Here is a 24,916-nt window from a genome sequence, read left to right on the forward strand (position 1 = left end):
CATGGCAACCCACTCCAGTTCTCTTCTTGTCTGGAGAATCCTCACGGATAGAGGAGCCCGGAGGGCTACAGTCCATGCAGTCGCAAAGAGTCAGACATGACTGAGCGACTAAGCACAGCACCCTCTGCTCCTCAGATCAGGCCAGAACCTGTGCTGCCCTCACAAGCTCTCCTACCTGTTCCTGGCTCGCCCACCAGAGGATCTGTCAAGGGGCAGCAGGCACCAGCTCCCAGAAGACCTGGCTGGGCCCCAACAAGCCCTCCCTGATCACTGTGCTCCCACCAGCCCTACTGGCTAAGGGTGGGAGCAGGGGTCCTCAGCTCCTGGGAGGTCCTACGAGGCAGCCCTTGGGGAGGCAGAGTCCCAACATGAGCTTTATCCTCAACCCTGACCTCGCCCACTTGGCTACACCCAAGTGATGTCCTTGCTGGTGGCCCTTCACAGCCCAGAGAGGGACTAGGGACTTAAGTGGCATGGACAGCAGCCAGGGAGTATTTGGGCACTGGCTTCCTGCTGGCAGGGAGAACAGAGCAGAGCTCAGCTAGCATGGGCTCTGGGACGTGTACCCCGCCTGACCCTGCCAGGAGAAGAAAGGCTTCTCACTGCTGGGAAGATGCGACCCGGGCAGTGTTCATCAGAATAAAGTTTGGAAAGTTGCTGAGAGATGGGAAGGGAAAAAAGAGAGAGAGAGAGAATCCAGTGCCCACTGCCCAGGGCAGAGACTGGTCTCTCCATCTCCCTAGAAGGTGGCGGTGAAAGCGGGGACACTGGAAAATTGGGTGGGTAGGGGCCTGGTATACTGGGACTGCAGAAGCCCTGAGCCCTTTGGAGCTTACATCTCCCTGTATTCCAGGAAAGGGCTACGAAGTGGGGCAAACCTCCCTGACTATACCCGCCTTGGAGACCCCTTATCAGTGGCTTGAAGCCCACTTTTTCCTAGAGCCCTCCACTTCCGCCCCGGCCTCTCTCCCCCTGCTCCTGCCCCCACGCCCACCTCCACTGGTCACTTACTTGCAGGAGAGCTGATTGATGCCCTCGATGTAGTAGCAGACACCTCCGTTGACACAGTAGGACTTGGCTGTCTCGTTGCACTTCCGAGCGTGCCCCGACCAGGATGATAGAGTGGTGCTCACTGGAGGTATGAGAGACATGTGCTGGTGACCCACGGAGACCACTGCTGGGCCCCAGGAATCACCTTCTTCATGGCCCTTCATGGCCCATCTCAGAGCTGGATGATTGGAGACTTTAGGAATGGCTGGGAGTCTCCTTCAAGTCACCAAACAAGGCCAAGGGGAGGCCACTGTTAGCTCTGATCATCTATCCAGCACCACAGTGCACTCACGCTCCGGGCAAACCTCCAAAGGCTGGGAAGATTTTCTTTTTTGAAGGGGAGGAGAGGCTGGCAGAAACTACTCTGTTTTCTGAAATAAGGGTCCACCTCCACTGCTTCCTTGCATGCCTGCCTTTCTGGGGGCGCCCCTGCAGGTGGGATGAGGCACCATGTCTTATGTGGGGGGCAAGTCACAGGGTGCAGAGAGGAGACAGGTACATCCATCTGTACCACTGGGGCTCTCATGGACCAGGATGTGAATGGAGGAAACTGGGCTTTGCAGAGAGTGGCACCTTTTTGGACACTAATTTTCTAAGATCTTGGGAGATGTGAGGAGATCCCTAGCTCTCCTCTCTTCTTCCTTTGTCCCAGGGTGGGGACAAGCCTCCCAGAAATGCTACAAAGGCCACTATATCTCTAGAAGCATCCAGGGCCTTCATGTACACTCTTGCCAGGCAGCTCCCCCACTTCTGCCCCCTGGGGGAGCCCCCAGGCCTTGGATAGCCTGGGCTATAAATCAGGGCTTTAGGTCGTTGGGAATAGGGCTAGGGGACAGCTGGGATGTGGAAACTAGGTGAGAACAAGCCTGGGTTCAAAGCTGCTAACCCAGACTGCACATCTCTGATGGATCAGATTTATCTGATAAATGAAAATCCCAAAAGCTGGGCTCCTCAGTGGGATGGCACCCAGAAGCCTGGTTTCAAGTGGAAATTCTTGCCCCCAATTTCAGTCTTTATCTGCTAGCTAACCCCTCAGACTGTGTATCCATACTGGCCATCAATGGATTCCTGCTCCCCCCACAGTCTCTGGGGCTGGGAGGGCCTCTCCTGCCCGCCCAGCAGCAGCCTCCTGACAGGTGGCCCATCCTACCTTGGCCAGTTCTGTCTCCTCAGGGGTACTGAGTCTCCACCATCCCCCGCAGTAAGTGGGGGGACAAGAGGAGGAGGAGGAGGCAAGCACTTGGCGCCCTGAGTGTTTAGACGTGTCGAGAGACAGATGGAGCGCGGGAACGGGAGTGTATACACAGCTCTGCCTCTGTATATGTCTGAGGAGTTCGCTGATAAAACCCAGCGGGCAGGGCCAACTCCCACCTTCCCAGCACACCGTGCCTGCTGCTGGTCTGGCATTCTTGAGCCCCACCCCTGCTGACGTCTCCCACCTCTGTACAACCCCACACCCGTCTGGGACCCACATGCTTCTGGGTCAGTGAGACCCAGGGAATAGAGAAAGGGACAGAGAAGAGAAACAGCTGAGATGACCACGCCTGTGAGCTGTAAAATCTCATTGCTGGGAGGACCCTAAAGGTTGTCCTGCCCTTTGATTGCATTGCCAAGGGAAGAATGAGGAAAGAGAGCAGAGAAGAGCCTTCCAGAGTCCAGGGTGTGTTGTAACAAAGCCTCAGGGCTCCTAATATCTGGCTGCATATTCTCACCAGGCACCTGGTCCATCCTGGAAGAACATGTCAGCACCAAGGCTTGACAGATGGATGCAAACACGATGTGGACCACAGGCCCAGGTCCTTTACAGGGTCCTGCCCAAGCCAGGGAAACCTCAGGCCATCTTGATGCCCTCTGCGGTCAGGGGTGGCAGAACCTGCCTGATGCTGGGCAAGAGCGCACATGGTGGTGGGACCACAGCCGTACACTTGGGTCTGCCCCTATGCACGTCTGCACACACCCAGGACTTGGAAGGCAGTGGGTGACTCCTGAAAGAAGGAAGACGGGGCCCTGGCTGGGATCTATGGCTTGGGGCTTCCAGAACTGTGTCACAGTGGGGACTAGGCTGGGGCCCTGGAAAGGCAAAAAGGGAGGGCAGTGGGGGAGCTGGTTGAAGAAGGTGCAGGGGAAAGGCCTTTGCACCTCAGAAAGTAGTACCTGGAGGCCAGCCCTATAACGGCAGGGTCCTCCCAAGTCACCAACTGTGTTGGTGGTAGAGGTTCATGCCAGGAAGATCTCCACACGGAAGATGTGCAGTCATGCTCTTCCAGCATACTTGGGCTCCGAGGGCAATGTCTCACACTCCCTTCATATTTCTTCACTGTGTTCTCCCATGTTTGGGGAGGTGAAGATGACCAATGACCTCCAAGTGAGAGAATCTGGCTGCTCTTTAGACACCACCCTGGGGATGGTGCTAGGCTACCCCAAACGCAGCTCCCATTCCTGTGCCCTGCCATTTGCTCCTCTACCCTTGCTCACCTCTGTGACTAAACAGCATGAACCAAAGGCTTGGAGGGAGTCTCTGATTTTTGGTCCCCCAGCTGTCTCTTGCTGAGGCCTGCCTCCATACCTCCTGGGGCTCTGCCACGTCTTACTACTGCCTCCCTTCCACCCCTCAGGTCTCTGTGGTCTCTTTCTTGGATGGCCACAGTCTCCTCCTCATAGGTCTTCCTGTCCTCACTCTTGCCTTCATCTCTAATCTTTCTGCTTTGTAGCTGCTGCCAGAGAGGTCTTTAAAATATGTAAATTGATCAGTTACTTCCAGTATCAAAACCCTCCAATGGTTTTGTACTCAGCCCTCCCCAAGTCTAATCTGGGCCTCACCACCTGTCCCGCTTCTTGTCTTGTCCCCGTCTTGCAGTATATTCAGACTCCACTGGCTTCGTTCAGCTCCTCTAAGAGGCCAAGTGACTCCTGGTCCAGGACTTTCAAAATATCAGTGTCTCAGAGAAGCTGCTCAGGTCTCCTCCCTTACTCTTTTTCTTAGTTTTGTAACTTAAACTTATAGTATTTATTCTAACAATTAAAAGACTAGTTGTGCAATTACTAGCTGTCTAAAGCCTGAAAGTGAAAGTCTCTCAGTCGTGTCTGACTCTTTGTAACCCCATGGCCTATATAGTCCATGGAATTCTCCAGGCCAGAATACTGTAGTGGATTCCCATCCCATCCCTTTTCCAGGGGATCTTCCCATCCCAGGGACCGAATCCAGGTCTTCTGCATAGCAGGCGGATTCTTTACCAGCTGAGCCAAAAGGGAAGCCCAAGAATACTGGAGTGGGTAACCTATCCCTTCTCCAGCAGATCTTCCTGACCCAGGAATCACCAGGGTCTCCTGCACTGCAGGTGGATTCTTTACCAACTGAGTTACCTCCAACAGAAGGTAAGCTCCATCTGGGCAGAGGCTGTCTGCTTCACTGGTGAACGAACTCCAGGGTCTAGCACAGCACTTGGCATGTAATAGCTGCTTAACAAATACTGACAAATATCTCTACCAAGCAATTAAAGACATCCGATTCTTTAGAGAAAGGTACATTCCACTACCATCCCAGGGTCTAGTCTGGTCTCCTTGGCTGCTGCTGATATCAGCATTAAAGCATTAATTCAAGCATTGTCTCTTAGAAAATACAAATACTCATGAAAAATCATTAAGGAAATGAAAATAAAAACCACAGAGGTACCACTTCACACCCCCTCAGATGGCTGTACTAAAAAAGGATGGATAATAACAAGTGGTGGTGAAGATGTGGGGAAATGGGAACCCCCCTACTTTGCTCGTGGAAATGCTAAATGGTGCAGCCACTTTGAAACACAGCTGGTAGTCCCTCAAAAAATTAAACATAGTTACCATATGACCAAGCAAGTCAACTCCTAGGCATATACCCAAGAGAACTGAAATATAAGTTCACACAAAAACTTGGACACAAATGTTATAGCAGCATTGTTCCTAACAGCCCAAATGTGGAAACGACTAGAATGACACAACAACCCCAGTTGATGTATATATAATGCGTATATAATGCACATATAAATGCATATATAAACAAAATGCAATGGAATCTGATTCAGCCATGAAAATGAAAGAAGCACTGATACATGCTACAACATGGATGAACCTTGAAAACATTATTTTAAGTGGAAAAGCCAGTCTTGAAAGGCCACGTATTCTATGATTTCACATATTTCTGTGAAATGTCCAGAATAGGTGAATCCACAGAAACAGAAAGTAAATTCTGGTTGCCAGGGGCTGGGGGGATTTCAAGAAAACACCTGGGAAGGTAAACCCAGGAGATCTCTATTAGGGCTCAGTGTCTTGGGGTCAGTGAGTTACTGGGGTCCTGAGGAGGCAAGGGCCAGGAGGGAGCTCATGCTGTGGAGATCTTTTCCCCACCGCCAGCTACTGTAACTGCTGCCCTCCTATCCCTTGCCATGGACAAAACTTCTCATCTTTCAAGGCTGTGTCAATGCCCCTTGAGCAGCCGCTGCTCCCTGACGGCCTTCCCATGCCCTCTTCTGGCGGCCCCACCCCTGTAGCCCTGGCTTCCCTGGGGCCCAGGCGGGCCCAGTCAACCCTGGAATGAGTCAGAGGTGGGCAGGCACAGTTGCCCGCTACCCGCCCTCCACCCCCTCCTCAGGGTGGGGCTGCTGCAAGTCTTCTGGGCTCCACGGGTAAACAGGAGCTGAGCATCTCTACCCGGGTTAACGTTCCCCACAGGACCTCCTGGCCCCCTCCAGTGGCTCTGTCCACCTCCCCACATGAAGGGTAGCCTCTTGCCTGCCTGGACTGAAGGGCAGCTGAAGAGACGTGGTATGAGGGTGTACATGTGTGGTGGTGGCGGTGGCTAGGTGCACAGGATGTCAGCCTCAACACAAAAAGCCCTGAGAATCCCAGAATTTTAGGGAGAAGGGGCTTAGAGATCACCTGGCTCAAACTCAGATGGGAAAACTGAAGACTCGGGAGGTGAAGCGACTCACTCAAGGTTGTACGACAGAACTGGAATGAGACCAAAACTCGGGACTCTGTCCATAGCTCAGCTGCCCCACCGTCCTGCCTGCTGGAGGGATAAGAGGCACAGAGCCCTAAGGGCCCAGCCCAAAGCTCCACTGTCTGATCCTTGACTGACCAGAACCCAGGCTACTGGGGGCTCACAGAAGCCCACAGGCGGGGTGGGGCTGCATCTTATCTGAAGGATCTTACAACAGAACCCCGCCCGAGGCCCTAAGCCCTGTGCAGGAGAGAGGACATTACTGCGGCTTCCTTCATGGCATGGCAGCCTTTCTTCTTCCTCCACACCCCACACCCCGCCTCCGATATAGTTCTGGCAGGGATGCCACTCATGGTACTCTGCCCCTCAGGACCCCTTTGCACACACACGTGGGCCTGCCAGGATGGCATCGCACCCCCCGAGTGCATGACTGGGCCGAGCGGGACACAGAACAAGAATCCATCCCTGTGACAACGTAAATGGAGACAGACAGACCAAGCTATCTCTTTTCCCTGGGTGGTGCTGCGATGATGTAAACCTGGAGCTGTCTGAGGCCATGGCCTCCTCTTCTCAATCCTTTCCCTAAACATGGGGGAAGCCCATTTTACAGGAGGAGAAAAAGAGGCCAACACATTGTGGGAGGGAGCACCCCGACCCCTGCTCTGAGGTCCAGGACTCTGTTGGGTCTAAGGTCAGTCCTACCTCTGGACTTCTCAGTTTTAAAAACCAATAAATTCCTCAACATAGTTTCATGTTGGGTTCTTATCAGTTCTAACCAAGAAAGTCTTAAAATGTAAAACAGGAAACCTCAAATCCCCAGTGAATCTGAGAATGCCTGCCCACTCTGGCTGCAGGGGAAGATGCCAGGCCCCAGCGTGGTCCACTTTCCCAGGCTTGAGACAGGCTGGGAGTGGCAGGAGGGCGCGGGTGCCCCCACTGCCATCATGCCCAGGCTGGGCCGCGGGGAGTCAGGAGAGGCCCTGAAGCAGGTCTGTGGTCCTTCTGTGTTTACCAGGTGCTGACCCAAGCCTGGTGCTACGGTGGGCCCCAGGGCTGGAGGGGTAAACAGGCTAGACATGGCCCCATGGAGCATGGGGGGCTCTGTGTTTGCCAACATCTTTCACATCATGTAGGTCTACCTGCTTGACTCTGGGCAGAATATGTAACCTCTCTCAGCTTCAATCTCCTAATCCATGAACTACACCATGGGGTTGAGTCAGGGCTCCAGAGGGAATATGGAGAGACCATTTGGGTCAGATTTGTGTAAGCTGGGCTGTGGGGCCAAGTTCTTGTTCTGTGGCTCCAAGGGTTGGGGCATGATGGAGTTAAAGCGCCTTCAGGGGCCATTGCTCTGGCCCAGGTGAGCAGGGCTGAAACCTGGGCCAGAGGTGCCCTCGAGGTGGGGTTGGAATGAAAAGAAAAGATGTGAGCGAGACATCCAGAAAGAAGACTGACAGGGACTTGAAGACTCAGACCTATGAGATCCACTGGCAAGTGGAGGAGCAGAGGCTGGCAAGAGAGGGGGATCCCTCAGAACACAGGGCAGACCGGGTCTGAGCCAGGTTCTCCTCTGAAGGTGCAAGGCCAGGGTTGTTGTTAGACTGTACCGGGTGTGGGGAGTACCAGAAGGCTGTGTGGTGGAAACACAGGTGATGCACACAGATGGAGGATTGGACTCTGTGACGGGCAGGACTGGAAGCAAACCCAGCAACCAGGTAACAAGTGGTACCTACAGGCCGGGTGTCAGGAGGAGGAATGAGAGCTGTGGGGCTCAGAGGAGGGGTGAGAGTGGAGGGGGCGCGACCTGAGGACAGATAGGCGTGGTGACTTCCCAGTCAAGGGCAACAACCAGAGGATGGCCCAGCAGGGGGCCTGCCTCTGTGGCAAGAGGCAGCTAAGGGTGCCATGGGCTCCTGACCTTGTACATTTCCCAGGGAGGGGATGACCAGTGGGAGAGGGGCCGGCCACCCCTGAGCAGAGGCTGCCCCCAGGGGTCCAGGGCACTCAGGCCTCCCCACTGTGGCCCCTCAGAGCGGGCTGCCTCCACTCGGGCACCCAGCAAAGCCGTGGGCAGGCGGCTCACACACACCCTGGGTCTGCCTCTCTCTGGAGCCCCGCTCCTGGCAGCCCAGCCTCCCATAATTGCCTTCTAAAAATATCCTTCTCCCACCCCCTACCTCTTGATTTCAAAATATTTAGTTTTCAGGGTATTTAAAATGAGAGCTGGCGGCTCTTCCAGGTCCAGATAACAAAGCTAAACATTTATGCTTCGACTGCGTTTCCCTGAATCGGCTCAGATCTCGGGCCTTGATATGGCAGCAGCGGGAGGGAGGGGAGTCAAGTGCAAGATGAATCATGTGTGGGCCTCTTCTCCAGGGCTGCGGGCAGGGTGACAGGCTCCCCCCATAGGACCCCTCTAGGACCCTTCCCTTGGTTGGGGGACCACCTACCGCTGTTGACAAAGAGCCGGCCCCTGACAGTGTCCTTCCCGAGGATGTTCTCAGCCTCACAGACGTACTCCCCAGCGTCCTCCAACTTCACCTTGTTGAACTGGAGTCGTGAGTTCTTTCTGGTTAGGGAGGGGATAAGAGGGGGTTAGCATGAGCTCCCCAGCTGTCACCCAGCGGTCACCTCTCCCTGCATGGTCACAGTGTCTGCGCAGGTGGATGGGAAGTAGACTTCTGCAGACCAGCCAGTGCTGGGGTCTGGGTGGAATGCACAGAGTCCGGAGCTGGAGGGAGACCTGCATGCTCAGGAGAAACACAAGTTCTAAGTCTATGGATCCTCACATCCATCCCTTTTCCAGAACTGGACCTTCTTTGTAACCGCTTTTCCAGGGCAGGAAACTGGCATCCTTTGGGAGTCACAAGGACTTTAGCGCCCTTCTCCCAAGCCCACCGTGTCTCCCCCACCCCCTTCCAGCAGAGCAGCCACTATCTCACAGCCACCTCAGCCTTCCCTTAGAAGCAGCAGCCCCACCACTCTGGATAGATAAGGCCTGTCCCAGGAACCCAGGAAGGCCAATGAGCTATCAGGTTTCCATGGCAACTGCACCAGCCTCCCAGTCCTCACCTGTGGCTCTTCCCTGCCTTGATATTAGCCCTGCCACTAAGGGGCACTCTGTGGCCTCTTCAAAAAGTTTCCCTTCATTTACTCAACAGATGTTTATTGAGTGCCCTCTGTGTGCTGGGGGCTTGCATATCTCAGGGAACAAAAAAGTCTTATCTTCAAAGCCTGACTTGACTCTCATGGCTAATCTGGAGGAGGACCAGGCAGGACTGATGGGAAAACTGAGTCCTCGAGGGGTTTCTGGACTTGTCTAAGAATGCCTGCCAACAAAGCAAAGGCAGAGGTGAATGAGGAACTAGAGCTGGTGAGGACATGAGCCCCAGGCAGCTCATGGGCTGTCTCCTGGAGCTTGATGCTTAGGCTAACACCTCTGTGGAGGGCTTCACACCCAGCCTTGCATGCCCAGAGCCGTGGGGCCAGGCCTGGGCAGGGATTCCAGTGTTGTGTGTGACTCCAGGGCACCTGGCCTGGCCTGTCCTCTTCTTTCTGAAGACCATGCCAAACCTTCCTTCCTTCCGTCGGCTTCCCTGCACTTGCCCGCAGGAGCCTGGGCTCTGCAGGATCTGTTCATACCTCTCACCCCTCCCTCTGCCCCAGTGCTCTTTGGGGCCAGTCTAAGCTCTGGATAAAACCCCAGGGGACCCCAGGGGGGAACAAGAAGTAGCATGAAAATTTCTTAACATGATGTAACTTCCTCCTCTTAGTCCTGAGTTTAAAAAAATCAGATTCCCAGAACATGCCTAGTGGGCTAGGGAGTGGTGGAATGGGAGCCAGGGTAGCAGAGCTATAATGGCCCTGAATCCAGGGCTGGAGAAACAGAGCCATGAAGCTCATGGGGAAGGAGGGCAGTGAGCAGAGAGGCTGCGCCAGGGATGGAGGAAGACGGCAAAATGACCCATATCTATCCCTGCGCTGTGCTTTGGGGACCAGTCTCTTGAGCTCCTCCTCAGCCCCTGATGCTGGGCTCTTCCCAGATCTCCTAACTCTGGGATCCCCCAAACCAGCCTCCACGAGCCTGTCTAGTCAAAAGGCCTCATTTCTGTGATGATATCCATACCGATGATACGGTGACAGCTGCCCGACTCCCTTCCACCCCTCCCAGCTCATGCCGGTCTCTGTCTCCTTGGCCTGTGTTTGCTTACAACCCTCTTCTGTCAATCTGAGTTTCTTCTCTTCATTAAACAGACCCCTGGAGGCCCCTCTGGCTACGCCAGCATCTCCTCTCTGGCTCCTGCCTAATTAGATGCCAGGGAGCCCAGCTGCCCCAGGACCAGGCTTCTCCAGCTTCCTGGCCACCAGCTCTTCCTTAACACTAGACAAGCAGGGCAGGGGCTCACCTGGGGGTCTCAGGGTCAAGGAGGCATAGGGGAGAAGACGTGCAGAAATGGCACCTCGCAGGAAGAAAGAAAAGAAGGAAAAACAGGTCATCAGCCTCGGCCCTCAGGTGGCTGAAGGAGAAAACATGTTTGGTGTGCCACATCTTTGCACCCTTCAGTGATACTTCTGTCCACATCACGGATCTTTCTGGCCAGGAAGCCATCTGCTGTGTAACTGAGGGGAGGAAGATGAAGGCTGACCGAGGTGAGCTCTTTCCATAGGCTGCCATGTTGGCTGCCCCGAATGTAGCCTAGAGATGCAAGGAGCTGGGCATCACTGCCCTTCACATCAAATTCCAGGTCACAGGAGGAAACAGGACAAGCCTTCAGAACCCTTGCCCCAGGGATGAAAATTGGGCCAACTGAGCAAGTCACCCTCACCCCCTCCAATAGCACCCACAGGAAGCGGGTTCACCATCTGTGAATAGGACTCCTCAGATTATTGTGTTAATAAATTGCCTTGATGTAAAAAAAAAAAAGAAGGTATAGGGGACACAGAGATGGACCCTCCTTGTCACCCACTCACAGTGAATTCAAAGAAGCGTCCCTTACACCACCTCAAATGCAGGAGAATAAGATGGAGCCAGGCTCACAGTTACCTGGAAGGATGGAAGCTAAAACCAGAAGGAAGGGCTTCCTGCATGGAGGAGTGTGAGGTCTGTGAAAACGCCGGGGTGCAGGGAGAGCCCCTCCCCTTTGAGGAATCAGAAAGAGGCTAGGGGACAGAAACCAGGGCCCCAGGTTTGCTGAGTGCAGGCATCTTGGTTTACCAGCTGTGTGATGATTGCCCCAGTTCCAGGAAGGTGGCCCCAGCCTGGCACAAAAGGTTCTGGGGTCAGAGCTGAAGGGCGGGGCTCTGCAGCTGAGGAGCGGGGCCACCACATTCTCCTAGCTCCCTGAGAAGCCCCAGGTGCTCAGGGCTCCCTCCCACCTCCCTGGCAGGCCCTCTGTCCCCTTGCTGGGCTGACCCAGCTGCCCCGTGACAGGCGCCCTCCTCGCCTTTCTCAGTCAGCTTTCTGCTGGCAGGGACCAGGGATCTGGGCAGCTGCCTCCTCCACCCACCCGCACGTTTTCCCCAGCGCCTACCTCCTGCTGCCTGCCTGAGGGGCCTGTTCCAGCCTGCCCCTCATAAACAGGGGAACACATGGTTCCGCCGGGGAAGGGCTCCGTGCCCAGGGCTGGGGAAGGGGGCGGTCTTCTCTGGGCACAGGAAGGCTAGGCTGAGACACCTCAGCGGGGCTGCCCCAGAGACAGGCGGCGCCCAGTGGGAGGGGCGTCTCCATAGACCCAGAGTGACATTAAGACAGTGTGGCCTGGGCAGAATGGAGCACTTGGAGGGCTAGAGTGTGCACTGCAGTGTGGGCAGAGGAAAGATGATTTTGCCAGAAAGGAGACTCCTGCCCCCAGCCCCCAGCCCCCACGCCAGGTGAAGTGTATGTGTAAAGGTGGCGGTTCTCCGAGTCACAGTGAGGGAATGGGAAATGACAGGGAGTGAGGCGCTCTCCACCACAGCCCACTCCTCCAGCCCATCGACTCACTGCAGGGAGCAGCCCCGGGGCAGGATGGGTGGAGCCAGGCAGTTTGAAATGTGGCCATCGGGACAGGATCCTGACAGGAAGGGGGGAGGGGGCACACTCAGGCTGTCTGGAGGCCTTAGTACCCCCAGGAGACCCAGGGGATACATCCAGGCCTTGTGTGGGGACTGGGTGCCCCATCTGTCTGCTGACACCAGGGCCTGACCAGGACAGTCACTTGTTCGAAGGCAAGGTCAATGCAACAGGTGTCCTGCCCAATCCTACGCCCCCTGCACCCAGGAGAGGTGAGCAGATCCTGCAAGATCCTTGTCAGTTCACACGGAAAGCAGATGACCTCCGCCAGGCTACACAGGAGACAGGGTGTGTCTGGAGGTGGTCTCAGAGGTTCTCACGCTGGGAGAAACAGCCTCCCACCATGCCGTGAAGCTGTGTCTGAGGCACCATGGGAGGAGATGTGAGAGCTTGCTGGGGGAGCTCAGGAGGGTAACCCAGAGGGTGTGACATTTAAGCTAGGCCTTGGAGATTTTTGCAAAGGACAAGGTGAGGGGAGCGGGTACTGCCAGCACAGGGAACAGTCTGGGCCCAAGCCTAGGAGTCAGGAGCACTGAGGGGGAGAACAGCGAGATGGTGAGTTATAGGCCAGGAAGGGGAGCATTAGAAGAGCACCACAGCCTAGGCTGTCCCTGGCATACGGCAGACTCTCAAGATCTGCCAAGTAAATGAATGAATGATCAGATATGTGCCCTGTTAGAAAAACCATCCCCTGTCAGAGCCACCGGGGTCAGTGAACCTGTGGACCTCTCATACTGCAAACAAAACCAGGCATACGTTTTATGAAGAAAGGGTCTTTACCAGACCCTCTGCTAAAGCTAGACGAGAAACTGTGAAGATGGGGCCACGCCTGCTCCACCGCTGTTGCATTCCCAGCCTTGGGTAGAGTCCCCGGCACACAACTGACGCTCAGCACACATACGCGCAAAACAGAAGTGAATTCACAAAGGGGCCTGTGGCCTAGAAAAGGTGGGGAATGCCCAAGAGTAAGCCGGTGGAGGACAAGAGGCTGGAGGCAGGGAGAGCAGAAGTGGGCGGGGAGAAGGAGACCTCCTTTCTGAGACGTGGTGTCCGCCTGGAGGGGACGGCATGAGGGCAGGCACTGGGCAGCGGGCAGTCTGGTTTCGTCACAGCGGAGAGGGAAGTGCAGTGGGGCAAGGCAGGGCCAGAGAGGACGGGGGAGAGGCAAGACCAGGGCGTTCTGGATTAGAGATGTCTGGGGCTTTTCCAGTAAGCAGCGGAGGTGACCTCTAAAAATAGTTTGCATTCATTTGACCCAGAAATTCCCACAAAATTGTGTAAATCAAGAAGTTCCAATGTTTGTGTTCATTTTCAGAACACTCGTGAAGCCACGCAGGCCATTAAGTATATGCATATCCGAGAAGCCACCAAGTATCAGAAGGATGTCATTTTAAAGAAGCTATGTGTGCCATTTCATTGTTACAGTGGTGGAGTGGTAGGTGTGCACAGGCCAAACAGCAGGGCTGGGCGCAGGGTCAGTGGCCCAAAATGAGCCCTGAATTTTTACTGCACGTGCTCAAAACCGCAGAGAGTAGTGCTGAACTTAAGGGCTTAGATGTAGATTCTCTGCTCATTGAGCACATCCAGATGAACAAAACCTCCAGCCTGTGGGGCAGGACTTAGAGAGCTCACCGTCAGATCAACCCGTACATGAGCTCTCCCTGCCTCATGGAGACGGTCCTCACTGGAAAAGAACAGATTGTTCCTAAACCAGAAGAAAAGGTTGCATGGAAGAAAAAGATATCCCAGAAGAAACTGAAGAAACAAAAACGTATGGCCCAGGAATACACACTGCCAAAACAAAAAAAGCAAACAAAAGTGAAAAAAAAAAACAGATAAGCACGGGGAACCTCAGGGGTGGTATCTAGATGGCAGTATGGATTTGGAACTCAGGAAAGGGAAAAAAAGCCATCAGACTAGAGATGGAGGCTTGGGGTCATCAGATATGAGAGGGTGAATTCACCCATGGGTGGAGAGCTCTGGGTGAAGAGCGAAGCCCCAGACACAGAAAAGTTCCAGCATTCATGATGCCTGAGAGAAGGGGCTCAGAGGCACAAGAGGATGAGGAGGCGGCACACAGGGGCAGGGAAGCAAGTGGCACACGTGCCAACAGCTGCTGAGGGGCCTGGCAGCCAGAGGGCCCTGGGAGGGGCCTGAGGTCACCGGATCTGTCAAGAGCTGCAGCCACAGAGAGTATTGGGGTTGTGTTTACAGGGCAGGTTCCTGTAGAGCAGAGGTATGGAGGATGAGCCAGTGAGGAGTCAGTGGGCAAGAAACTTCCTCCACGTGGTGGTGAAGGGCAGGAGCAAGATGGGCAAGAGTCGGGGGAGGAGGAACAGGAGACGGCAACACAAAGAGAGAGCTTTTGGAGGAGAGGTGGTGTTAGTGGTTTGTTGGGAGAGAGAGGGAGAATTCACCAAAGAGAGGAGTTTGTTGGTGGCCCAAGGGCTCTGAGGGTGCGTGTGCAGGAGGGTGTGGGTGAGTGTGAGGGTTACATGTGGATCAGGAACGGGGGTGAAGACTGGCCACGTTGTGGACTGTTTGAGCATAATGTGGGCAGCAAGGAGCACCCCCACTCCTGACTTCTGCTGTCTCAGGGCAGTGAGGGGAGGCCACCTTCCAGAAAAACAGAACAGGAGGGAGACAGGCCCCAACAGCCTGGGAAGCCAGTCTACTCTTCTCTCCAGCTTGGAGCCAGGCATGGCGGGACAGCGGGAAGGGGTGAGGGGGTCTCAGAAGGTGACTTGATGGGCAATCTGAATTTCTTGCTAACTCCATTGACTGGTGACATCCCAGAAACCCTCCTCCCAATTTCCCTCAGAAAGCAGTGTGTTTTTTTAGCTGTAAACCTTTGATCTGAACCAAAACCTTCTTAAATCACTTTCTATTTTCTGCCTGGACCACTTTCCAGGATGACAGGTCCTGTCTTTGCTCCCTGCTCATGGAAAGAAGGTCAGAAAACTGCAAGCATTGCCCAGACCCTGACCCCTTCCCTTCACAGGTTCAGACACTAAGGCCAGAGGGCAGGATGTATACATCCAGGGCCTCCCAGCAAACCAGGAGCAGCCTGAGCCCAGACATTTTCCCATTGCTTTTGGCTGTGGGGCAGGTTGGAGGGTCCTCTAAAATCATTTGCATTTTGGGGGGTGAGGAGGGAATGACAGCCCCTGGGGAGGAGCAGGAAAGGTGCCTGGTGCCCCTCAGCCAGAGAGGGAAGCCTACTGTACCCTCTGAATCTGCAGAGTGGAGGTCAAGCTTGTTCTGCCTTCTGACAGCCCCTCAGGGGCCGTGAGAGGCAGGAGAGAGGTGAGGGACTGCCCTTGGATCCTTGGCTTCTCTTGCCTGCAGCCCCCTGTCTGACCAAGATGGAAAAGAGACCACCTTCCACAGCCCAGAGACCCTAGACCTTCTGATTCTCTTCCCTGGAGCCTTGACTCAAAGACTTAAGACAATCTCCAAGTCACAGGCGAGCTGTCTGAGATTCCTCTGACACCAGTCAAAGCCATGGGCCCCTCCCCTCACCTGGCTCCCTGCCCAGTGACAGCTTGCTGAGCTGAGGAACTGGTGCATCATCACCCATGACCTCCTAGACACATTATAGATCAGAGTCCTTTACCAAAGACTGCCCAGTGGTGGGCTTCAGACCCTGTGAGTCCTTTGAAAAGTTTTATGGACAAGATGGGACTTCACAGTTAAAGCTGACTTTGACATTCAAATGGCCTTCATCCATCCAGTGATGTTAATTAAGGGGCTACCACCTGCAAGACACTGGGGCAGCATGCCAGAGCTGGAAGGAGAAACTGGGAGCCACAAAAAAGGGAGATGGGAACTGGTTCCGTGCAGGAAGGAGGCAGGGCGGCTGGCAGACGGAGGGAGGGATGTTGCTCACCTGCCATTGCCATACTTGATGCGGATGTCCCGACTGCGGTTGAGCTCCTTGCCGTCCTTGAACCAGCGGTAGGAGGGCAGAGGGTTACCCGCTGCTGCCTCGCACTTCAGCGATTGCTTCTCACCCACCTGTCCCGTCTGGCTCTTCATCTTCTTCAGCTTGGGCCGAGTGGCTGTGGGGGTACAAGGCAGGAGGTGAGTGTGGAGGTGCTGAGACAGCACCAAGCATGCACAGTGGGGATAGGGCCACTGTTCTAGGGGAGGTGGGGTTTGATCCTGGGGAACCACCCTTCCTGGTGCCGTTTCCTAGTGCAAATCAACAAGCCTTCACCAAGGGTCTGTGATGCTGTCAGTGTGAGTACCACCGATGGAGAGTTTTCCTTCATGCCTGGAATGGTCTTCAGAGCTTTATACACATTAACTGATGAAAATAACCCTGTGAGTTCACTGCAAGGATGAAATCCACTTACAGATGGGGAAAACTGAGGCTCAGAGTGAAGTCACTTCCCCAAGGGGATGAAGCTGGAATTCAAACCCAGGTCTCCTGGACTTCAGTGCTTATGATCTAATTCTCGTCCCAGACCCGCAGGCCCATGGTGGACCTAGAGGAGACAGGTGGACCAGAATGACAGATACAGCTCCTGCCCTCAGGAAATCCAGTCTGGCAGAGGAGCTGGAACCTAGCATCATAGCAGTCATGGAGGCTTTGGGGTGCTGAAGCCCAGAGGTGTGACCCCAGTGGAGGCTGGGGAACAGCTAACTCAGCTCAAAATCAAAGGATGGGGGAGCTGGAAGGGAGGGAGGTGGTCTAAGCTGTGGTTTATCAGAATCGCAATGGTCGGTGATGTGAGCTGACCTGCATGTGTGAGGTGGCATGGCTGTGTGTGGGGTGGGGCCGGGGGACATGGGCCCAACCAGAGCTGCAGGGCTGCAAATGTCAAGCTAAAAGGTTTCTCCTCTTTGTCTTGAACACCATTCTATTTCCACATGCCCCAGTCTCCCATGTTTCATCTCCTTGCTCCCCTCCCTCTACCAACCTATTAAAAAAAGAAAAGAAAAAAGTACTCTGTTCTTAGGAAGGTGATGGCAAGCCCATGTTCCCTGCTGAGTGTGTAATAATTCCACTGGGACAGCCCTTGACAGGACACCAATGCCTTTGTGTGTGCCCTCATTTGGTCACTGAGCTCTGTAAGGCAAGCGGCATGCTGACTCAAAGGGTGATGATGACATTCAGGTTAAGAAACTTAGCCAAGGTCACATAGCCAGGCAGCCCAGAGCTGGGACCAAAGCCCAGGTGCCTGGATGTGCAATGTATCAGGGTTGCACCCGGCTGGTGTCTGATTCTGTAGCCTCATTATCTCTATTTGAGGAACCTGGTTGAAGGTAGGGTCTGCTGGGGCCAGAGAGCTGTCTAGTGACAGCAGACCCCATTTGGCCATTGGTCCATCCCCTACCACCTCAGGCCAGAGCTTGAGCTGGCCCTGGATAAAGACAGATGAGAGGGCCTGGCTATAGATGGGGGCCTCTCAGTGAACCTAACCCTGGGCTGCTGCTTTCAGTAGGGAGTAGATGAGAGTGGGGGCTTTCCTGGTGGCTCAGCAAGTGAAGAACCTGCCTGCAATGCAGGAGACACAGGAGACGTGGTTTCGATCCCTGGGTTGGGAAGATTCCCTGAAGGAGGGCATGGCAACCCACTGCAGTATTTTTGCTTGGAGAATCTCATGGACAGATGAGTCTGCCAGACTACAGTCCCTGGGGTTGCAAAAAGTCGGACATGACTGAAGCTACTGAGCACGCCACACATACAGAGAATGAGGTGCATGGAAAGAAAGGGATCCCAAAGCCTTAAAAAATACAGTACATAGACTCAAAAAATGGTGCTTGTGAAATGGTTTTGTTCATTTTTGAAAATTAAAAAATACAAATGGATAAAAGAAGAAACTAAAATCATCCATTATCCTAGAACTCATAAGCAAAACACACATATACCACACCTACACATCTATTTTTAAACAAAGTGGGACCAGTGCCAGTAACATGTTTCTTTCATTTAATGAAACACTGTAAGCCTTTCACCTTGGCATTAATTATTAATAACAAATAATTCCCAAATAATAACAAATAATTCCCAAATTATAAGGCAGTCATCTCCAGAGAGAGGATAAGAGACATTAACTAAGAAAATGGTTCCATGAGCAACTCAGTTTGGGAAACCTGCAAGTACGCATTAAAGAAGTCTCTTCATCAGCTTCAATATGATTCCCCAAGTAAGAGTCCTGGAGCTTTTGGGGGAACCCTTAATAGCATTTCAAGGAAGTAAAGTTATGTGGAATAAGTTCTAGAACCTAACTTGTGTGTGTGTGTATTTATAGGTATTTAAATATTTTAATAAATATTACATTCACATGATTTAAAATTCAACAAGTGAAAAATGGTATATGACTTACACAAGTCTCCTGATTTCTGACCATGGCCACACAGTTGCCTTTCTAGGAGGCAATCAATTCTATCAGCTCCTTTTATGTCCTTTCAGAGATCTTTCAAGCACAAACAAAACCCCCTAGGATTCACACACAGTTTTTTCTGTAGCACCATTTTCAAGGTTACATAATATTCCTATATGGGTATACCATAATGTAACCAGTTCCTATTGTGGGGGAATTTAACATACAGTCTCCCCTGCCTCACTACACCTCATCACAAACAAGCCCAGAGGAATATTCTTGCAGCTCTATCCAGTGTATATATTCAGTGCACATCATCCTTTGTATTGATACATATCCAGTGTATTCTGCTGTACGGGCAGTGAGGCTCCTGACTCACACTGCCTGGAGTCAAATCCAGGCGTTGCAACTTGTTAGTTCTATATACTCTGTTGTTGTTGTTTAGTTGCTAAGTCGGGTCCGACTCTTTTGTGACCCCATGGACTATAGCCTGCCAGGCTCCTTTGTCCATGGGATTTCCCAGGCAAGAATACTGGAGTGGGTTGCCATTTCCTTCTCCAGGGGATCTTCTGGACTGAGGGATGGAACCTGCATCTCTTGCATTAGCAGGCGAGTTCTTTGCCATCTGAGCTACTAGAAGTCCTCAGGCCATTGTCTTAATCCTTTTGGGCCTCAGTTTCCTCAGAAGTGATAAAAACAGCTCCTACCTCATGGGATGATGACTGGGAGGATTATATGAGATAAGGTATGTAAAGCCTGGCCTGCACAGAGCATTTAAGAAAGGTTGGCTATTATTGTTATTATTATCCACCATTATTTCCTAAGGCAATCTTCCTAAAAGTGGAATTGCTGCGTCAGAAAGGGGTGGGATCTTCCTCAGTTTTACATGTTGCCAAATTGTGTTCTGGAAAGGCTGCACCAGTCTGCCCTCCCACCAGTGAATGATGGTGCCTGTTTTTTCCACACCCTCACCAACACTAGGTATTATCATGTATTTAATCTCTGCCAATTAGCTAGGCAAAAGATGATGCCTCTTTGTTGTTTGATTTGCATTTTTTTGATTCCCCCTGGTGAAGCTGACTGCTTTTCCTAAATGTACTGGCTCATTGTATTTCTTCTCTTTGAATTGCCTGTTCTTGTCTGTACTCTGTTTTTCTATCAGGTGCTCATCTTCTTACTAATCTGTAAGAGTTCTTTATAAATATTAAGGTTGTTCACCTTTTGCTACAATATTTTCCTCTCGTTATCTGCTCCTTACATTTTAAAATACTAGTTTATTGTTTGTTTGGTTTTTTTTGAGGTTTTGTGTGGGGTTTTTTTTTGTGAGGTTTTATGTGTTTCAATCTGTGGGACTTTCTGGAACTTCGTTATTCTAATGTGACTGAAGCCCTGCCTCAGCACCCTTCCCCCTTGCCTACACCCCACCATCCTCCTACTGCTTGTTCTGGGGACCCCAGTCACTCTTTATCAATAATTGTCAACCCTAGATGCTAATGAGAACCAAATGGTAGTAGTAGTAGTGAAAGTCGCTCAGTCGTGTTCGACTCTTTGCGACCCCATGGACTGTATGGTCCATGGAATTCTCCAGGCCAGAACACTGGAGTGGGTACCCTTTCCCTTCTCCAGGGGATCTTCCCAACCCAGGGATCGAACCCAGATCTCCCGCATTGCAGGCGGATTCTTTACCAGCTGAGCTATAAGGGAAGCCCAAGAATACTGATGTGGGTAGCCCATCCCTTCTCCAGCAGATCTTCCCGACCCAGGAATCGAACCGGGATTTCCTGCATTGCAGGCGGATTCTTTACTAACTGAGCTATCAAGAATCAACTAGGAAGCTAGTATGTTGGTGCCTGGGATGTCTTCTTGGACATTCTGAAGCAGGACCTGTGAGAGGGGGTCCAGGTATGCAGGTTTTAAAAGCACATAATAAATATGTAACATACTGTAAGCAAAAGCACATAAATGTGGAGCTCAGTGTCTGGCTGCAAGATGAACACATCTTTAGAGGTGGCTTGACTCCAAGGCTGGGTTGGCACCTAGTGGTCTAACCTCTTGGTCACCTGGTGACCTGGTCACCTACAACTAGGCTCCACCCCCTCCTCACGAACTGAGGACACAGAGAGCTCTTCTCAGGTTCTAAGGTGCCTCCTTTCCTTGCTTGGAGAGTGTTGATATTCCCTGCAGTTCTGAGATGAGGGAAGCCCCTGACCCTACCCTCCCGACCCAGGCCCCCTTCCTCCGAGTGAGCCAGGGTGGGGATGGGGGGTTATCTGGTGGGAAGAGGCTGTGCTTCCTGACAGGAGTCCTGGTGCAGTACTGAGCCCTGAGCCCGTGCCTACTGCTTCCCAGTCGCAGTGATGGCGGCACAGAGACTGATCCAGAGACAGCAGGCATGACCGCAACTCAGAGGACCCGGGATCAGGGGGCTTCAAGGTTGTTCCCTGCCACCGTGGGAAACCCAGATCGTAAGAAGCCACCCCATCTGGTGAAACTCTTCTGTCATTCAGCTACTTCTTGACAGTCTTCTTACTTTAGAGCAACCCCATCTGGTTCGCTTGTTCCCCATTCATTCATTCATTCATTCATTTACCCTATTATATGCCAGGCACTGTCCTGGGTCCTGAGTGTATAGTAGTGAACAAGGCAGATAAACGTCCTGCTCTTAGGGAGCCTACATTAGAGGGAGGAGAATATATAATAGCAAACAATCTCAGGAAACATGAGGCCAGAAGGAGCTCCCAGATAAAGGCCTTGAGCGGGGAATGAGCTTAGTGAATTTAAGGGATAATAGAGGCCTAGGTGGCTAAAAGATTATGGAAGACAGGGGAGCCTTGAGAGAAGGCCCCGTGACTGACATGAAGCTGTGTGAGTGAGGATGTCAAGTCTGAGTTTGTTTTGCCTCCCCACCTCCGACTTCCTATGTGCCTACTAGAAATTTTTAAATTACCTATGTAGATCGTATTATATTCCTATTAGCACTGTTCTAAAGGATGACAAAATAAAAACAACCACACATTTGAATCATGCTGTGTTCTTTATGAAGAATCTTCTTTTATGTCTCTTAACGATTCCCCACAAGCATCCTCTGAAAACTATGTATCCTGCTCTAGCAGAGTCCAGTCCTGGTTCTCAGACATTTTAGTTCATGGCTCTTTGAAAGTCAAGGATGGGTGTTTTGAAAGGAAGAGGACCATAAGAACAGGCTGTACTTTTTTGCTTCAGGCAAGACCCTTGGAGAGCCGGGCGGCAGCTCAGGGAGCACACTCTGCAGGTGGTACTGGGAACAATGCCCAGGGAACCCCTGCACCCTCACTCCTGGGCCTGGAGCCCTGTCAGGCTTTCTGCCACGAGGAGTGTGGACAACCTGGCCAATATGGCCCTGGAGCTTTGTAGATGTGATGGAAAGTATCAGAACTTACAGGCTGGGGAATGACATGGTCTTCCTTTCCTTTCTGCATTTTAAGCTTGTTCTAATCCTGAGCTGCCATTGCTTCTCCCACTGCATCCCATGGATTCAGTACCAGATGCTGGGGACACCTGGGACAAGGCTAAGAGACTGTGGACACAGCAGATCTTTGAAGGGCTGAAGATGGAGCTTACGGGGCATCAGACATGAGGGGGCCAGCTCCAGCCTTGGCCTGGGCACCCTCTCTGAGTGGGGTCTGGTATTGTTTGGATGTCTTTTATGGCCTAGGGCCCAAAGGGCAATGCTAGTTTGCCATATGGGGACCACGGCTCTGTGTCCCTAGAGTGTCTTGGGGTCAGAGCTGAACCAAGCAAAGAAACAGACTTCCTGGGGTGGATTGGATCTCTCAGGACAAAAGCTGAGGCAACCCAACTGTGTTCATGGAGTGCTGTGTGCCAGACAGAAATGACCCAGCCTCTTGTGGAGTATCCGCTCCCACCCACCAAGGAGCTTAGCTTGTCCCTTTCTGGTACTGTTTTGTTACATAAGAGATACATTTTTGTTGTAGAAAAATTACACAATACAAGGAAAAAGAAAAGCACATTTCGATCCATTCAGTTACCATCAGAGAGAAAACCACTGACAACATTTTCAAATAACTCCTGCAAGATTTTTCTCTTGAAAACATTTTATATCCTTGTTTTCTTGGTTAGCATATTATAAAGGCATCTCCCCAAATCTAGAAATATAGATCTAAATTATTTTTAAGGTTGCATAATATTTCATTGTTCAGATGAATCTGTTTGTCTCCAATGTTCTGCTGATATTAACAATACTGCCATAAACTTCTCTATAAATTCAGCTTTGCGGCCAAAGGGAGGGGGTGTCAGAGTCCTGAGAGTTTGTGAGTATTTCCCCACAAAGAGAGGGGATCCTCAAAGGCCCAGCACGCAGGAAAATGGACAGATGAGAGGCATTAGGCGGAAGAAGAGGAAAATCTGTGCTTGAAAGAAGGGAGTGGAGATTCCCAACACCCTGCTTCCCTGGGGCTGTGCCTTCCTCACAGGGGAGGGGCAGGCAGCATGCTGATGATCCTTGGGTGTTGGTCAGCCTGCCCTTCATGCCCCTAATGTCTCCTCCACAGACCAAGCCCTGAGCTCCCATCCTCCTTGAGGGGTTACTTTGTTCACTTCATAGTCCTGCCACTTACGGACCACCTGAACAGCAGGACTTGGGCTTCCCAGGTGGCTCAGTGGTAAAGAATCTGCCTGTCAATACAGGAGACACTGGTTCGATCCCTGAGTCAAGAAGATCCCCTGCACAAGGGCATGGCAACCCACTCCAGTATTTTTGCCTGGAGAATCCCATGGACAGAGGACCCTGGCAGGCTACAGTCAATGGGCTGGAAAGAGTCAGATATAACTTAGCAACTGAACAACAACCAAACAGCAGGACTAGGGCTCTCAGGGTGTCGGGGTATGGGGAGAGCTCCTCTGGCAGTTTTCTAACAAGAAGAAAGTCTCTCAAGAATGACCCATGGGTACATGATAAGCCGCTTCAGTTGTGTCTGACTCTTTGCGACACTATGGACTGTAGCCTGCCAGTCCTCTGTCCATGGGATTCTCCAGGCAAGAATTTTGGAGTGGGTTGCCATGCCCTCCTCCAGGGGATCTTCCCGACCCAGGGATCTAACTCATGTCTCCTGCATTGGCAGGCTGGTTCTTTACCAGCCTGCCAATGCTGGTCATACCCCAAGGATGACCCAGGTCTCCACAAAAAGACCTCCCTTGAGGAGGGATCCTGTAAAACCTTCAGGCACAGCTCAGCTGCCACAGTTGGGTCATGGTTATTTGGGGGCTTCTGCTTTCTCACCACCTGATGCCAAGCCAGGGCATCTGGCCCACATCTGTGTGACAGGGAGTCCCCAGAAAGAACCTCACTGAAGATAACAACACCAGTAAGGACTACCAGGGGTGCTCCTTTCCCACATCCCAGCCCCGAGGCCAGGAGGTACCGCTGCTGCCAGCAGCTTGACCTCATTCCTCTCGGCAGTGGGCGGTGGGTGCGGAGCCTGCAGAGATCTGAGAGCAAGACAGACGCCCGGGATAGGGCCAGGCAGCCCAGCCAGGAGGACCTGGCCTGGCCTTCCTCCCGACAACCAGGGGGCAGGGGCAGCGGGCTCTTAAAAGGGTTAATGATCCTCACCTCATGACTAAGGCTGAGCAGTCCCCTTTGCGGGGCAACACCTAGAGACAATGCGACCAGCCTGCCTGGCATCAAAGTCTCCCACTGGCCTGCTGCTGGCGGACTGTGGGCCAGCCCCCCCACCCCTCTCCCACCCAAAGAGTGACTGTGACCTATGGGAGGTTAATTACAGACTCCAAGTTCAAATGAGGAAGAAAGAAGAAACAACAACAACTAAAAACACAGCTGGCTTAAGGGAGCACAGAGGGCCTGCCCTGAAATAGGCCGTCAGGTATGTCTCCCCGGGGCTGGTGGCAGAGCCATTTGGTATCCACAGGCCAGGCTTCACAAGGGGAATGCGACTTGCTGGGCCTCTTGGCTTTCCCTGAGCCATCTTTCCTCAGCCAACCATGCCCAGCCTGGTGCCTGGGCTTGGCTTGCCCTCTTCTCACACCATTCAACAAATGTCCACCTCAGTCCCTGTGATGTACCAGGCACCAGGGACACGGTGCTGAGCAAGGTAACGTGGCTGCTGATGTCGGGCACCATTGAAGCTGGAAGGGGGCAGAGCCTCCCTGGGTACGCCTGTGAAAGCCAGACCAGACCCAATGGGCTGTTAGCTTGGCAGGCCAGGGGCCTGGCACCTCAGCTATAAGGCAAAGAAGAGGGGCCAGGGCTGGCTGGGGATGGAGCTAGAGTGGGGAGGCAGATGCTGGTCCATGAGTGAGGGTAAGAAGGGGAGGACATGAGGCTTGGCAGCTCCAAGACCAACAGGATGGTTCCTGCCTTAAACATGGGATGGCTCCTTCCTGCCCACACAGAAGTACCCACCCACTGATGCCCAACCTGACAGTGTGACGGCAGGGTGAGAACAGGCCCGGCCCAACCGCCAGGGCTGACACTGTGTCCATCCT

At 52.7% G+C, this 24,916-nt stretch overlaps 1 protein-coding gene and 1 pseudogene across 3 annotated transcripts in view; one reads left to right on the forward strand and one right to left on the reverse strand.

Annotated features, from left to right (window-relative positions):
* NRG2 (neuregulin 2) overlaps positions 1–24,916 on the reverse strand; it is a 195,091-nt gene that overhangs the window by 26,201 nt on the left and 143,974 nt on the right. For all 3 annotated transcript variants that reach the window (XM_070793681.1, XM_070793682.1, XM_019965038.2), the window contains exons 2-4: positions 15,970–16,141; positions 8,479–8,597; positions 1,012–1,132 (exon numbers count right to left, since the gene is read on the reverse strand). In XM_070793681.1, the coding sequence (XP_070649782.1) occupies positions 1,012–1,132; positions 8,479–8,597; positions 15,970–16,141 (412 nt within the window). The remainder of the gene's footprint in view (positions 1–1,011; positions 1,133–8,478; positions 8,598–15,969; positions 16,142–24,916) is intronic.
* On the forward strand, positions 10,482–10,897 carry LOC109560787 (small ribosomal subunit protein uS11-like; annotated as a pseudogene).

The sequence above is a fragment of the Bos indicus genome, chromosome 7 (assembly GCF_029378745.1).
Source record: "Bos indicus isolate NIAB-ARS_2022 breed Sahiwal x Tharparkar chromosome 7, NIAB-ARS_B.indTharparkar_mat_pri_1.0, whole genome shotgun sequence".
NCBI lineage: Eukaryota > Metazoa > Chordata > Mammalia > Artiodactyla > Bovidae > Bos > Bos indicus.